Source organism: Gavialis gangeticus, unplaced genomic scaffold (assembly GCF_001723915.1).
Source record: "Gavialis gangeticus isolate Ggan-Ray unplaced genomic scaffold, GavGan_comp1, whole genome shotgun sequence".
Classification (NCBI taxonomy): Eukaryota; Metazoa; Chordata; order Crocodylia; family Gavialidae; genus Gavialis; species Gavialis gangeticus.
This window is the reverse complement of record NW_017729024.1, coordinates 136,199,690-136,213,994: the sequence shown is the minus strand read 5'-3', so window position 1 is coordinate 136,213,994 and position 14,305 is coordinate 136,199,690. Positions and strand designations below refer to the sequence as shown.

Genomic DNA, 14,305 nt, shown 5'->3' with positions numbered 1-14,305 from the left:
CATGGCACATGAGCCCCTACAGGGCCCACATGCCCCCCACACAGGGCTCCAGCCCCTCCCCACAGGGCCCACAGCTTACTCCCACAGCAACAGCTATTATGGGGCACTCAGGACCTGCTGCAGTCAGAGCCCCCAGCAGCATGGTGCAGCCCGAATCACCTCAGAGGCAGCACTGCCTGTGCCACTTGTGGGACCAGCCTGGCTCAGTGCCACACAGTACAGGGCCATAGAGCTTCAGGCAGCCCCAGGACCACTCGGGCTGTAACTTAGGACCTGGCCCAGCTCACTGGGACCACGTGTCATACCGGGAGCAGCAGCTGCTGCCATTGTAGCACTTGGGGCCTCCTGGCACAGACCCCTGTGTGGTGCAGGACAGCAGGGTGCAGCACAGCTCAGCCCCAGCTGCCTGGCACTCAGTGCTGCCTGTGGCATATTGTACGAACCCCACTGGGCTCAGCATGGGGCTGTGCACTTTCAGGCAGGTCCAGGCCACTTGGGCTGTCACCCAGGACCCCACGCCCATTACGGGGACTATCTGTCATGCTGGGCTGGGTCCTGTGTGCACGGAAGCGGCTTGGTTCAACAGTGTGCGGGGCCTATGCATGCAGGACCTGGCCCAGCATGACAGGTGATCCCCATGAGCAGAGCCCCAAGTGACAGCCTGAGCAGCCCAGAGCTGCATGAAGGCTCATACAGCCACACTGAGCAAGGCAGGGCCCATGCAATGTGGCACAGACAGTGCCAGGTGCCAGGCAGCTGGGGCCAAACCCCATATGAGGGCTGTGCTAGGAGGCCCCAAGCACCCCGATGGCCATTGATACTGCCAGTGAACTGTGGGCCGTGCAGGGGGGTTTGTGGGCCTTGCAGAGGGCAGGCAGGGGACCCACTCCTCCCAAGGTGCTCCCCCATGGTCTCCCGCACCCTCACAACACCCTGCTCCATCTCCCCCACCTCTTACTTACCTGGAACACAGCTCAGGTCCAGGTCGCTGCAGCCTGAACCACTCCTTGCCCTGCATGTTCTGCAGCATGCTGCAGCATCACGGAAAGGGGCAGGCATAGAGACACTCTGGCCAGCTACCAAAGCATCTCTTTGGAGGATCCGAGCCTCTGGATATCCAGGTATCAAATTTTGAGCCCATACTGCAAATATGCAGCACGGAGAAGGTTATTTTGTTCCCAGTGTGCCTCTTGCTACATCTCAAACTGCTTTGAGATGCAGCAACAGGCACACGCAGGCTCATCTGGACACGCCCCATGAGTTTATCTGATTCTATAAAATAGCTCTGGAAGTAACTTTATATGTCAGTCTTCACTATCCACTTTCATATATCACAAGTCTCCACTGAATACAAAGTCCTGCACTTAGGACAAAACAATACCATGTACTTGCACAGGCTGGGGACTGATTGGCTAAGCAGCAGCTCTGCAAAAAAGGACCTGGGGGTTACAGTGGACAAGAAGCTAAATATGAGTCAACAATGTGCCTTTGTTGAGAAGAAGGCTAATGGCACACTAGGAGCATTACCACCAGGTTGGGGGAAGTGATTTTCCCCCTCTATTTGGCACTGGTGAGGTCATATCTGAAGTACTGTGTCCAGTTTTGACTTCCCTATTTCAGAAAGGATGTGTAAAGTTGGAGAGAGTCCAGTAGAGGGCAACAAAATGATTAGGGGGTTGGGGCACTTATGAATAGGGGACTTATGAAGAAAGGCTGAGGGAACTGGGTTTATTTAGTCTGAAGAAGAGAAGACTGAGAGGGGATTTAATAGCAGCCTTCAAGTACTGGAAGGCTGGTTTCAAAGAGGATGGAGCTAGACTGTTCTCAGTGGTGGCAGATAACACAAGAAGCAATGGTCTCATGTTGCAGCAAGTGACATTTAGGTTAGATATTAGGAAAAACTTTATCACAAGGAAGGTAGTAAAGCACCGGAACAAGACCCAGAGACACGGAATCTCCATCCTTGGAGGTTTTTAAGACCTGGGTAGACAAAGCCTTGGCTGGTTATGATCTAGTTAGGGGTGGTCCTGCTTTGAGCAGGGGGTTGAACTAGATGACCTCTTAAAGTCCCTTCCAACTCTATTTTTCTATGATTCCAATACCTTTAATGTGAGCCAAGAGCAGAAATGTGACCCTTGGTGGCAATGTAACTATTTAAGCATTTACTTGAGAGAAAAGTTAGAAATAGGAACTATATAGGAAATTTTAACACCTTTTCCTTGTCTTATTTTTCTTAGAAGATCATGATATTTTCCTGGTGCTAGTACTGAGTTATTATGTAATAATAAGGAAAAACTGTATGAAATTATTTCCTAGAAATTAAGAGGTGATAGAAAAGGACTAAGTTAGGGTCATTAATAAGGAGCTATTTTATGTTACTTGGCCTGGACAAAAAACACCCGTTTATACACTGCAGCAACTGAATAATAAGCTCATAATCATTAGCAGGCAGAATTTATTTTTATATTGCTACTTTCATTAACATCAGTTGGCCAAAAATAACGTTAAGACATTACCCTATCTAAATAGGAATTAAAAATGCTAAAATAAGAATAGCAAAGTTAGTTGTAAGGATACTTTTCAAACAATATGAGATTATAAATGGAAGCTTCTGAAATCTGAATTCTAAGAGACAATATAAGATGCCCACTGAAGCTCAGAGAATCACACAGGATCATGACTGAGGTTTTTTTGGGAAGATTTAAATTTGCTCCACTAGTCCCACAAAAGTCTCTATTTGACCAGCTTTCATGCTAATTTTGAATCTGTAAAGTCAACCTGAATGGCTACAGCAACTATTTACTGTCTTTCAGCTAGATACAAGTATTAGAGTAAATGCATGCATTGTTATATAGTAAAAACCTGAATGCCAAAAAAGAAAGACTACAGTGTACTTGAGCTTTCCACATTAAAAAGCAGACCACTGTACAATACAAGTAGGATGATAAACCCCAATTTTGTTGGAAAACACCAGTAAAATATATTACATGCTGTTTGTTAAAACATACTCTTAATATAGTAAGAAACATCAAGTTTGCAAAATCAAGCATTTAAAAGTTAGAAAATGCCAGAATTAAAGCTGTCCGTGAAACTTTAATTTCACCCCCTTGTGTGCATGTATTATGATACAGGCTTCAATTCCACGGTCACATACTGTTTTGGGCCTCACAGGACCCAGACTTCATTCAGTGTAAAAAATGGAATGTGCTCACTTGATGAGCAGCTATTCAATATTGTTTTTGTCTCACTGTTCAGTGTGTGGCCCCATGCTTTATTTAATGCATACTATTCAAAACCTGATCTGAAGTCAGGATTCTTAATTTCCTCACAGGCTTTTCTGTGCCACTCATCACTGTACAATTGGAATCCTTCATAAACAGAAATACGTTCATTTTCACACTAGTTCTATGACCAGATTATTATCCCCATTTTACAGAAAGGGAGCAGAAGCATAAGGTCAGAAGTATCCACTGATTTTGGGCGCTCAATCTGAAATGCCTAAAGACTGACTCTTTAGATTATTTAGCATTATATAAGGTTCAAAGCACAGCTCCTCTTGACTTCAGCTGCAGCTGTACAAGTCAGACCCTAGGATTTAAAGTCAGTTAACAAAAGGAGAAGGAAATTAAAGACCACCTGTGAAAGTTAAGTTTTAAGTAACTTGCCCAGGAACCCTATGGCACCAGCAGGACTAGATTTCAATCTCCCATGGAAGCTTATAGATTCATAGATTCATAGACATTAGGGACTGGAAGGGACCTCACAAGATCATTGAGTCCAGCTCCCCTGCCATCAGCAGGATGTCTGCTGGGGTCAAATGATTCCCGCAAGATAAGCATCCAAATGCCATTTGAATGAGTCCAGAGTAGGTGCTTGGACCCTGGACACTCAAACTGTAAAGAAGTTTTTCCTTATGTCCAGTCAAAATTGGCCTTCCAAAAGTTTGTGGCCGTTAGACCTTGTTATCCCTTGGGGGGCCCTGAGAAAAAACTGTTCTCCCAGATCCTGGTACACGCCCCTTACATACTTATAGGCTATCACCTTCTTAATCATAAAGATCATAAAGTTGTCCTTTTTCTTCATTAAATCCCCTGCCTCACTCACTACACACCTTCAGCAACAAAAGAAGCAGGTATTCTATAGCTCGGGGGCAGGCAAAACACACCATTCTATCTGACCTACAGGTCCCCTAAAAAATTCCGAAAATTATCTGCCCCTGGCTGCCTGTCAAAGATGACATGGCGCCAGTGGCAGGAGGACCCAGGGGGAGCTGGCAGCAGAACCTAGGGGAAGCAGGAGGCAGCAGCTGCAGCAGCAAGGTCCGCCCAGCCCCGCCCCACCCCACCCCCCAAATGGAAGCCTCTGCCTAGCAGAGGCTAGTGACCCTGGGGCTGTTCCCCACCCCTCCCTCCTGGAGTGCAACTCAGTTAACAAAGGTGGGGCAGGAGAGGGAGGGGAGGACCACCAGCAGCTGCCTCAGTCCTCAGGGCTGGGCCAGCTCCTGCTGCATCCTGCTGTCCTGGTGCTACAGCTGAGAACTGCATGGTGCTGGAGTGGACAGTGGGCAGATGGGGGGTAGGAGAGGGGGGAAGAGAAGCGGTAGGCAGTGGGTGGGAAAGCAGGGAAACGGTGGTGGCAGCAGTGAAAGGTGAGGGGATGTGGCAGTGGGTGGGAGCATAGGGCCTGTGTTGGTTCTCTGGGGCCAGGGCTGGCAGGGGACCAGGGCGGGATGGCAGGATTGTAGGGCCTGGGCTGGCAGGGGCTCTATGAAGCCAAGCTGGTATGCACCAGCAGGGAAAGGGGGGAGCTGACCTGGCTCCATAGACCTCCTGCCAGCCTGGGCCCCATGCTCCTTCAACCCCACCCTGGGCCCCCACCGGCTGTGGCCCCGGGGCACCAGCATGGGCCCCATGCTCCTGCCCACTGCCACTCCACTCCCCCCCTCCACCTGCCACTGCTGCCACTGTCATTTCCCTCCTTTCCCACCTGTCACCTCTGCTGCTCCCCACACCCCGCCTGCATGCCCAGGCACCATGCGGTTCCCAGCTGTATCTTCAGGACTGCAGGATGCAGCAGGAGCTAGCCAGGCCCAGCCCACATAATTCCTGGCTGCTTGTGTGTGATGCCAGCTGGGCTGGGCCAGCTCCTGCTGCAGTCTGCCTTCCCTACCATGCAACTGAGAAGCACATAGTGCTGGGGTAGTATGGGGAGAAGGAAGTGGCAGTGAACAGGAAGGTAGAGAAATCACAGGAGAAGGGCAGTGGTGGCAGATGGAGCGGGGGGAGGTGGCAGTGGAGGAGAGCACAGGGCTCACGCCAATGTCCCTGGGCCAGGGCCAGCAGGAGTGCTGGGCCCAGGCTGGCAGAAGCAGTGGCAGGGGCTCCACTTGAGCACCCTGAGGCCTCACGGCCCAGTGCTGCCACTGGTTGCAGGGACTGTGGGGATCCACACCCCCCATGCACACCCCACACCCCCTCACACATCCTAGCCACCCTCCCCCTCCACACAAGCCACAACCCTCCTGTCCACCCTCTCCACACACACTCACATGCCCCCACAAACCCCATACCTACCCACACCCATATCCACACACACAGCCACATGCTCCCCCACCTATGTGCTTACACACCCCCAAGCCCCATATACACCCAAACCCCACACCTATCAACTCCTCCCACAAACCCCCCACACCCCACATGCACACGTACCCATACACCCACAGCCCCCCACAAACCTATACCCACCCACCCATATCCCCTACACTCCCCCCACATTATACAAGAGTAAGTATTCATTTAAGCTATTATATAATCACCTCTATGTACAGTACACAAACACACGTAAATGAAGAAAAAAAATATTTTTTGAAATCAAATTAATGAATGTTGTAGTAGATGTTTGATTTTTTTTTACTATAATTTGGTATTTTTCTGGTTCCGAGATGGCAAACCTCCTTTCTGAAAGAAGTACTTCTGAGGGCAAGGGGAAGGAATTTTGGTGGCAAAGGTTAGGGGTTAGGGGGCAGGACTTCCAGTCCCAAGAAGGCAAAGAACCTGTCTAGGGGCGGGGCTACCCATGTGGCCCTCAACAGCTTACCAAAACTTGGTAATCGGCCCTCCAATCAAAATAATCGCCTGCCTCTGCTATAGCTGATAATCTCTAAGGAACCTTGATTCATCCTCAGAATAGGATAATTCTGTGCATTGATGTAGCAGGGATCCTATGTTAAGAACATGATCATGAAATAAAATGCTAAGAAAACCCTATAATGTTCCATGTGGAGACAAGAGCTTTATCAAACCAGATCCCTTCCCCACCCCAACTGTCCCTATTCTGTCTTTCCCCATCCCAAGCTTTTTATCTATTCTAATTCTCTTTACTTAGCTCATCCCAGTTTCATCTCCTCAAGCTTTTTATCACAGTCTCCTTTCTAAGGAGGTCATCATCTAATTTTTGGACTCCCCAGTTCCTCCCAATGTGATCTCACAGTCCTAAAGTCCTTCCCATCATTTCCAGTTCCCCATTTACTAACTACTTATCTGACCTGTTTGTCCCCCACTGTGTGGTTTCCCCAATCATCTCAATCCCATTCACCATCCTCAATAGGTCCAGGTTCCAGTCTCTTTTCCCAAGTTCCTTATGCTAGTTCCAAGTTCCCAAGTTCAGTTCCAAGTTCCCAAGTGTCCTCATTTCCTGCTCCTAGCTCCTGTTTATTCATACAGCCCATTCCCTCTCTCCCCTCTCATCACAGGTGTTCATCAGGTCTTTTTTCCTTCCTTCTTGCTAGCTCCCCTCTGCCACCTGCCCTTTGCCCATCTGGTCCCTGGTTTCCCTTATCTCCACTCTCCTCTTAGATCCCAGTTTCCTCAGCTGCTAGTCCCGGCCTCCTTGTGCAGTCAGTCCCAGTTTTCACCTCTGATTCCTAGCTTCCATTGTTTTTGCTTAACCACACACAACCTCCACCCAATCCCAACTCTCACTCTAAGTGTCCATGCCCTTCCTTTGCCACCCTCCAGTCCTAGTTTCTGCCCTCTTCCAAGCTCTTTTTCTCAATGTAGTCTGTACAAGTCAAAAGTATACACTAAGGCTCCCTCTACACATTACAGTTATTGCACAATTAACTAGTTAATTGAGCAATTACCTGGATACCAGCTACACATGCAAAGTAGTTATTGCACAATAAAAAGCCAACCAGTTATAAAGTAAGACCTCAAAAAATGTTTACTAACTTTATAACTGGTTACTGTGGAATGTTAATTTGCATGTGTAGCAGGGTTTTCATAGATTCGTAGATTGTAAGGCTGGAAGGGACCTCAGACGATCATCAGGTCCAGCCCCCTGCACCAGGCAGGAAAGACAACTGGGATCAAGTGACCCCAGAAAGTGACTGTCCAGTCTCCTCTTGAAGATTTCCAGAGGTGACTGCATCACCTCTAGAGGGAGCTTATTCCACAGTCTGGACACCCTGACTGTGAAGAAGTCTTTCCTAATGTTGAGTCTGAAACGGGCTTCCAGGAGTTTGTGGCCATTCATAGGTGCCTTGTGTCCAGTTGACACCAGACAGTGACCAGCAGAGTCCCCTGGTGGCTGATCCTGCTGACTGGAGGGGGTGGTCCCCACAGACGATCTCACTCACCATAAAAGCAGCCGCACTGCTTCTGGAACTCCCGCAGCCAGTTCCAGAAGTGGTGTGGCCACTTTTGCTTGTGGCCCTGCTCCCTGGCCAGCACTCGCGGGGGGGGGGCACTGGTGCTCCCACCTGCCCCCTGCCCACTCGCAAAACAGGGAGCACGGCCTGACAGGGGGTGAACTGCAGCACTCAGGGGGTGCACATGCACTCCTATGCACTGCCTACACTTCGCCCCTGTGACCATTACTACTGGTTTTCCTCAAGGGTGCCCTGGTGAACAGCTGTTTACTGAGCCCTTGATGTACTCCCCTAATGTAGGAGTAAGCTGCTACCAAGTCCCCTCTCAGCTTTCTGTTTTTCAAGCTAAAGAATCCCAGGTCCCTCAGCCTTTTCTTGTATGACTTGCTGTGCCAGTCTCTGATCATACAGGTGGCTCTTTGCAGGGAGCTCCTCAGCTGCTGTGCATGGGGTTTCCAACTGTGGGAGCTTACTTTTACTGGTGCAGGGGGAGCCCAGGAGCCCCCTGCACCAGCAATAAGGTATGATAGAATCTAATGTGTGATGCCACAATCATGCAACCTGCCATTATGCCTTTATTTGCACATGTAGAGGAGGCCTGAGATAGTCCAGGACATTGGAGGTGCATAGGGGCTACATAAGGGGGCGTGAGATTGGCCGTGCACCTCCCGGAAGTGCCAGTCATGAAACTGGAAGTGCTGGTGAAAGTGCACTTCTGGTTTTACCACTGGTGGTTCTGGCCTCAATGATCAGCCACTGGGGGACCCCCCACCCCGGTCGGTGATCTGGTGCCCCCCCAGACACCAGAGGGGAGGCACCAGTTGCCCATGGGCCCATAGTGGGGGAGGGAATGATTGAGAACACAGGAAAGGCATTCTTATTTTTCACATTTTCTGATCAGCATCTGACACAGTCCACAAGAGCCTGAAGCTACAATTGAAGAGAAGGTTTTGTTTGGCCTTGGACTGGAGCATGCTTCAATGATAATGGAATCTATCTGCTAAAACCGAAGAAGCCTCCAGTGAGCATGTGCAAACTGCGATGTTTCAAAAGATTATAATTCAGCCAAATTTGGGTAGGTATTCACAAAAATGGCAAAAGGAACAGGCCTAATACAAATGCCACTTCTCTGCTAAATATCAAGCTCCTGCTTCACCCCCTGAGGCTACCACTACTTTTCAGAAAGAGGTTGCCAGGACTTTTTAACTTTCCAGAACTTTTAACTTAAAAAAACAACATGCAATTCCCTGATCTCATTCTCAGAAATGGCTTCACCTTTTTCACTGAAAACTTAAAAATAATACAGACTGACACATACCAAGGCAAACTGCAGTCATTTAAGATCTGCTAAAGCAATGGGAAATTGGGTGCAATAATGGGAAGCGTTCAGCAATCTTAATAAGCAGTACTTTCCTCCCAGCACATAATATGTTCCCTGACAAAATGTAAATTAAACTGAAGCTAAGGCTAAGAGAACATATGACTAAATTAGAGTAAAAGTAATTATAAGAATATTGTAATTATTCCAAAACAAGCATTAAAGCCCAGGGATCTAGAGATAACATTTTAAAAGTGTCTTTCTGTACTTTTTATGGTTCTATTTTAACATACTCAAATGATAGAGATTACACTGAATTTAAGACTTATGTTTTATTTTTTTTAATCATCCTTGCATCTCTAGGTTTTGTTAAATTTTTTTGAGAGGCTAACAACTGATTGGCAGGAAGGTCATTGGCAGCATGGGGTCAAGTGAGGACTGTGCCTATGCATCCCTGATTGTCCTGCTGCCTCATGGTCCATCTCTGGCCCCACTGCCATAGCCACTGCCCCTGCCAGCATTGCTTCTGCCACTTGTTCTGCTGCTACCAGCTCCAGATCTAGCCCAGAAGGAGCCCCATGGTCCAGAAACGGTTCAGGGCACAGAGTGACACCCCCAGTCTATATTATATCAACAAAGATACTGAAAAATCTTTGGAGCAAAATGATTCTAATGCGTTCATGCAATTGCTAAATAGGAGTGGTAAGAATGAAATCACTCTAGCACTACAAAACGTAGCTTTTTAAAGGGAAAAATGTAATTTTTTTTAATGTTGTTCCTATATTATACCATATAAAGTTTTGTCTCACTGTTTTAAAATTAGCAAAGACATTTAATTTTTTAAAATAATTTGCATCTTTGTTTTATATTTTCAAGTCAATGACAAAATTCTGTAGGATTAATGAAGGTAGGCATTCACCCATGGTCTCTGCCCCAACAACCCTGTCTTTGTCAGTAAGTTAGACAATGCCATAGAAAAAATGCATTAAAAGTACATGAAACTGTGAAATGCACTTTAGCCATATGGCATCATGAAAATCAGTGAGACTGTTTTACACTTGGACTTTAAATATCAAAATTTCCATAAAACCAACAGTTACCATGCTATGGTATCTGAGACTGCTCAGTAACTCCTTCTATTTACAATAGAGGAAAAATAAGCTTTTTTAGTAGGTAATGTTAAATAACTTTTTAATGAAGTCTGCTGTGGGAGACCAATATTTGTCATCTCCAGATCAGAACTGGTCAAATAGCAGGGGAAAAAAGCTTGTGAATTATTTGTTAATTGAGTAAAGTGGGAAAGGGGAATACAAAAAAATTCAGCAAAAAACAATATTCATTACTACTATTCATGAAGATCTATTCTTTTCAGGAATTGAATGTACAAAGAAGCCAGACTTACCTTCCGTGTTGGAAATGGGAGTACTGTCGCATTTGCTTTCACACTGTTGCATTGATGGAGGTCGAAGAGTTTCTGGACACTCACTCGATGCTTGTCCAGTGTATGAGAGGCACTGCACCGTTCGCATTTGTTGTCCTAACCCACATTGTGCAGAACACTAAGAATAAGGGACATAGGAAGAAAGAAGAAAAAACAACCTAGATCAAACTCTAGAACAACAAGATAACAGGAGAATGAACATGGAAGGACTATATGTGAAATGGAAAGCCTGTCAATTAAGGATGTGTGCTCAGTAATAAACTTAGAACCATGCCTTAATGAACTTCTTTAGTTCCTTCACTTAAGAGTTGAAGCACCTAAAATGTAGCCATCTTTCCACAAAAGGATATCCTAATTGACAGGTTAGGTGTATAGACTTTTTATACAGTGAATGGGGTGGCATACATACCTCTAAGGCTAGGGACAGAAGTTGTACATAAACTGGTTTAAGTGATCAGACACTGGTTTAAACCTGTAACAGAACAAAAGTTCAGTGCACATACACCAGTTTCAAAGTGGCTGAAACTGGTTTAAGATAAACCTGGTTGAATGTAGTAACAAGCTTAACTGATTTGGGTCAACCCAATTTATGAAACTTCTGTCCCAGACCCCTTCCAGGTTCAAGTTAAATCACAGTCCCCCAGCATACCAGCATGCTTTGCAGCCCTGGACTGAGTTGTGCTGTCTGTTCGAGAGAGCAGGGTTGGCCATACCCCTCTGTTCCCTAGCTGGAGCAGTGAGGGCTGCCTCACAATGGGGTGTGGGTGGGAAACCTGGCTGGGGACTACAGCTGGGTCTGCCTCGGGGAGGAGGTGGCAGCCCCTGCCACACTTTCCCCACTGGAGTGGAGAGGGCAGGGGGCAAGAGCCTGAGAGGGACTGCCCCCCACCGGCAAACCCCAGCTAGAGTCTGGGGTTTAAGAGGGGCTTTAATATCCGCTTCCCCAGCTCAGTGTGCTGGCCATGCCCTACTCTTTGGCTCAAGAGATGAGGGCTGTGGGATCTCCACTCCAACACCTTAGACCACCTGCTCATTCCCCAGGAAGGGCTCTTTGAATATCTGGCTGTAAGGAGACACTGCCCTCATGATTATGTAAGATTTATGCAAGGCTTTCTCTTGCCTTCTTGGTTTACATTTAAGTTAAACTAAGTCATGTGTGCTCTCACTGTGTTTCGCTGGGTTGTATCTTAGCTCAGGCAAAGATTTTTGGTTGATCTTTACTGTGTGCCTGAAGTTGCAAATTTCTGTGTTCAATACATGCTTGCTTCAAAGAAAGGACTATTCATGTTCAAGATTTTATGAATTGAATGTCACTCATTTTTTCCCTACCGACCCCCTCCTCAGCCTGGCAGCCTTAAGCAGGGTGGAAGGACAGGGCTGAAGCCTGGCAGGCACTGCCCCCATCCCAGGCAGACCCAATATGGGATGCCCTGTGGGCCATGGAGGGGATTTAAAAACTCCCACTCTCCAGCGAGCTAGCCCCAGGCTAGGGCCTGGCCATGCCCCCTCTGCTGGAGCAGGGAGGGGGTAAAAGTTTTGGAGATTCAGTCCCTTTCCTTTGGCAGTGGCTGTCAGGCTGGGAGGTGTGCTCTAGTGTCCCCCAGCTTCTGACCTGAGCCACTGCAGGCATGTAGCTGCATTTCCTGAATCAAAAGTGAATGTCTGTTCACTTCCTTTTCAGTTTAATATCTGCAGCTTAAACTAACCTGCAAAGCCTGAATCGATTCAGCCTTGGGCTTTTTGTCTTCCTGTACTTAGCCTAAAGGGCAATGCAGATTGCTGAGTTGCTTAGCAGGAAGGCACTTAAAGTAAGCCAATAGGAATGCAAGGCCTAGAGGTGCATCTAAACTTCTGGACCTTCTTGAAGTTTAGGTATCAGACTCAGGGCTGCAAGGGTGGATTGTTTATTCATTTTATATTAGACAGGCATTGGTTAAAAACAGAATAACTCTAGTAGCAGAAGCTAGAACCATTACTTCCTCATTACAGGAGAAGGGCCCTAACTACCATGCTACAGAGACATTCTCTCTTTTATTTGCTCCCCTTCTGCCCCATGAATCTTGCACTCTTGCATACCAAGTGGACCACCTACACAGAAGGGTGAAGTTTTTCACCAGTCTCGTCCAGAGCACAATGGTTTCAGCACTTGCACAGAAAATGTGATTTCTGGGTTTGAGGTTAGTCAGACTGAGGTGGATAAGTGGCAAAAGTACCTATTAACTTCCTGGATAAATGCTTTTGCCATTACAGTACTGGGCAAAAGAGGAATGGCATTTTCTATTGAGTTTTATCCATGCTTCTGACAGTAGCTTGGTATGGTTTGCCTCATTGCTGAGGAATCAAGGAGTTTATGCAAATTTGGATCACAACAGAGCTGTGGTAGGAATGAAGCACTAAGATGACGGGTCTGGATTACTTTAAAGCATGCACAGCAGCCCAAGTCTGGGTGACTTAGGGTCTTGTACGGCTAAAATGGAGGTGCCTGATCATTCTTGGAGGGCTGTGTGAAGCTTTGGTCACTGATTCAATTCAGCAGAGATTCGGCCCAATTCAGCAGCCTAATCTCTGAATCTGAATTGAATCAGGAGACCCTTTAATCTCTCCAAATCGAATCAGAACCCTCTGAATTGATTCGGAGAGATTCAATGATTCAGACATAGACACAGCTTTAAATGTATTTTCTACATACCTCAGGGTACCAGTTGACTCGTGAAGGCTGAGATGCTTGGGCAGATGAAGCATCCCACGGGAGCACGGGGGGGTGTTCCCAGCATGCTCAGCAGCAGACCCGGAACTGGACCAGAAGTACTTCCAGTCCACTTGCATGTCTGCTGTAGAGTGCGCGGGGGACCCCCCAACACCCCGGCTCCGTGACTGGTGCCTCCTGGGTCCCAGGGGGCACACAGGGTCCACCTGTGGCTGATCACTGAGCCAGTGGGATGCAGGGCAGGGGTGGCCTGTGCGCTCAGCAGCAGACTCGGAAGTGGACCGTAAGTACTTCTGGTCTACTGCCTGGTCCACTGCCGAGCATGCTGGGGACCCCCGTGCACTCCTGTGGGATGCTCCATCCACCCCAGCATCTCATCATTCATGAGCTGCCTGGTACCTTGAGGTATGTAGAAAAAACATTTAAAGCTGTGTATATGACCGAATCGCTGATTCTCTGAATCAGCACCAAATCTTCCAATTTGGATTCGGTCGAACCGAATTGAAACAGTGATCCAAATCAACTAATCGAATCACTGTGCCCTGATTCAGGCCAAATCTCTGAATCTGAATCAAATATGGCCCGTTTTGCACACCCCTAGTAGCCACAGAGTCAAGTACACATGAATAATTCTATGCAATTTACATGCCTAAATCCTGGCTAACTCCTGTTTAAGCACCTTAGGAGATTGATTAGCATCTCAGGCATGAACCCTGAGAAGTTAGAAAAATCCTTGGAGAAAAGGGTATTGGCTCCAGTAAAAGATAGCAAATATAGCACTTTTCCATCCCACCCCTTTTTTTGGTTAATACAGAAAAGGACATTCATAAGACAGTTTACAATTTTGCAGTACATCCAAGCATCTGGTTTACACAGGAAATGAAGAACAATGCCATGCTAGCCACCTGAACCAATTCAGAGTTGAGTGCAAGAGAGTATAATTTACACTACCTGGCACATCATATGAATTTAAGCAAATGTCTTAATTTGGAATCTTCTAAAACTTGCTTGTTTACCTCAAAGAAAAAATTACAAAGGAAAGAAGCATTTAAATCTCCCTGTTAGTTATCTTGGGAGACTTCTGACTTTTGAGATAGCAGTGCTGAAATATTAGAAATATTTCAAATCTGCTAAATCTGCTAAACCAGGGACATGTAAAAAAACAAAGAAAAAAACCCCACCCACCCCCAG

The 14,305-nt window shown here is 47.0% G+C and overlaps 1 protein-coding gene across 1 annotated transcript in view; it reads right to left on the bottom strand.

Moving 5' to 3' along the window:
- ADAMTS6 (ADAM metallopeptidase with thrombospondin type 1 motif 6) overlaps positions 1–14,305 on the bottom strand; it is a 395,156-nt gene that overhangs the window by 7,904 nt on the left and 372,947 nt on the right. Inside the window, exon 24 of the mRNA XM_019517795.1 lies at positions 10,369–10,525. Coding sequence (XP_019373340.1) covers positions 10,369–10,525 — 157 coding nt within the window. The remainder of the gene's footprint in view (positions 1–10,368; positions 10,526–14,305) is intronic.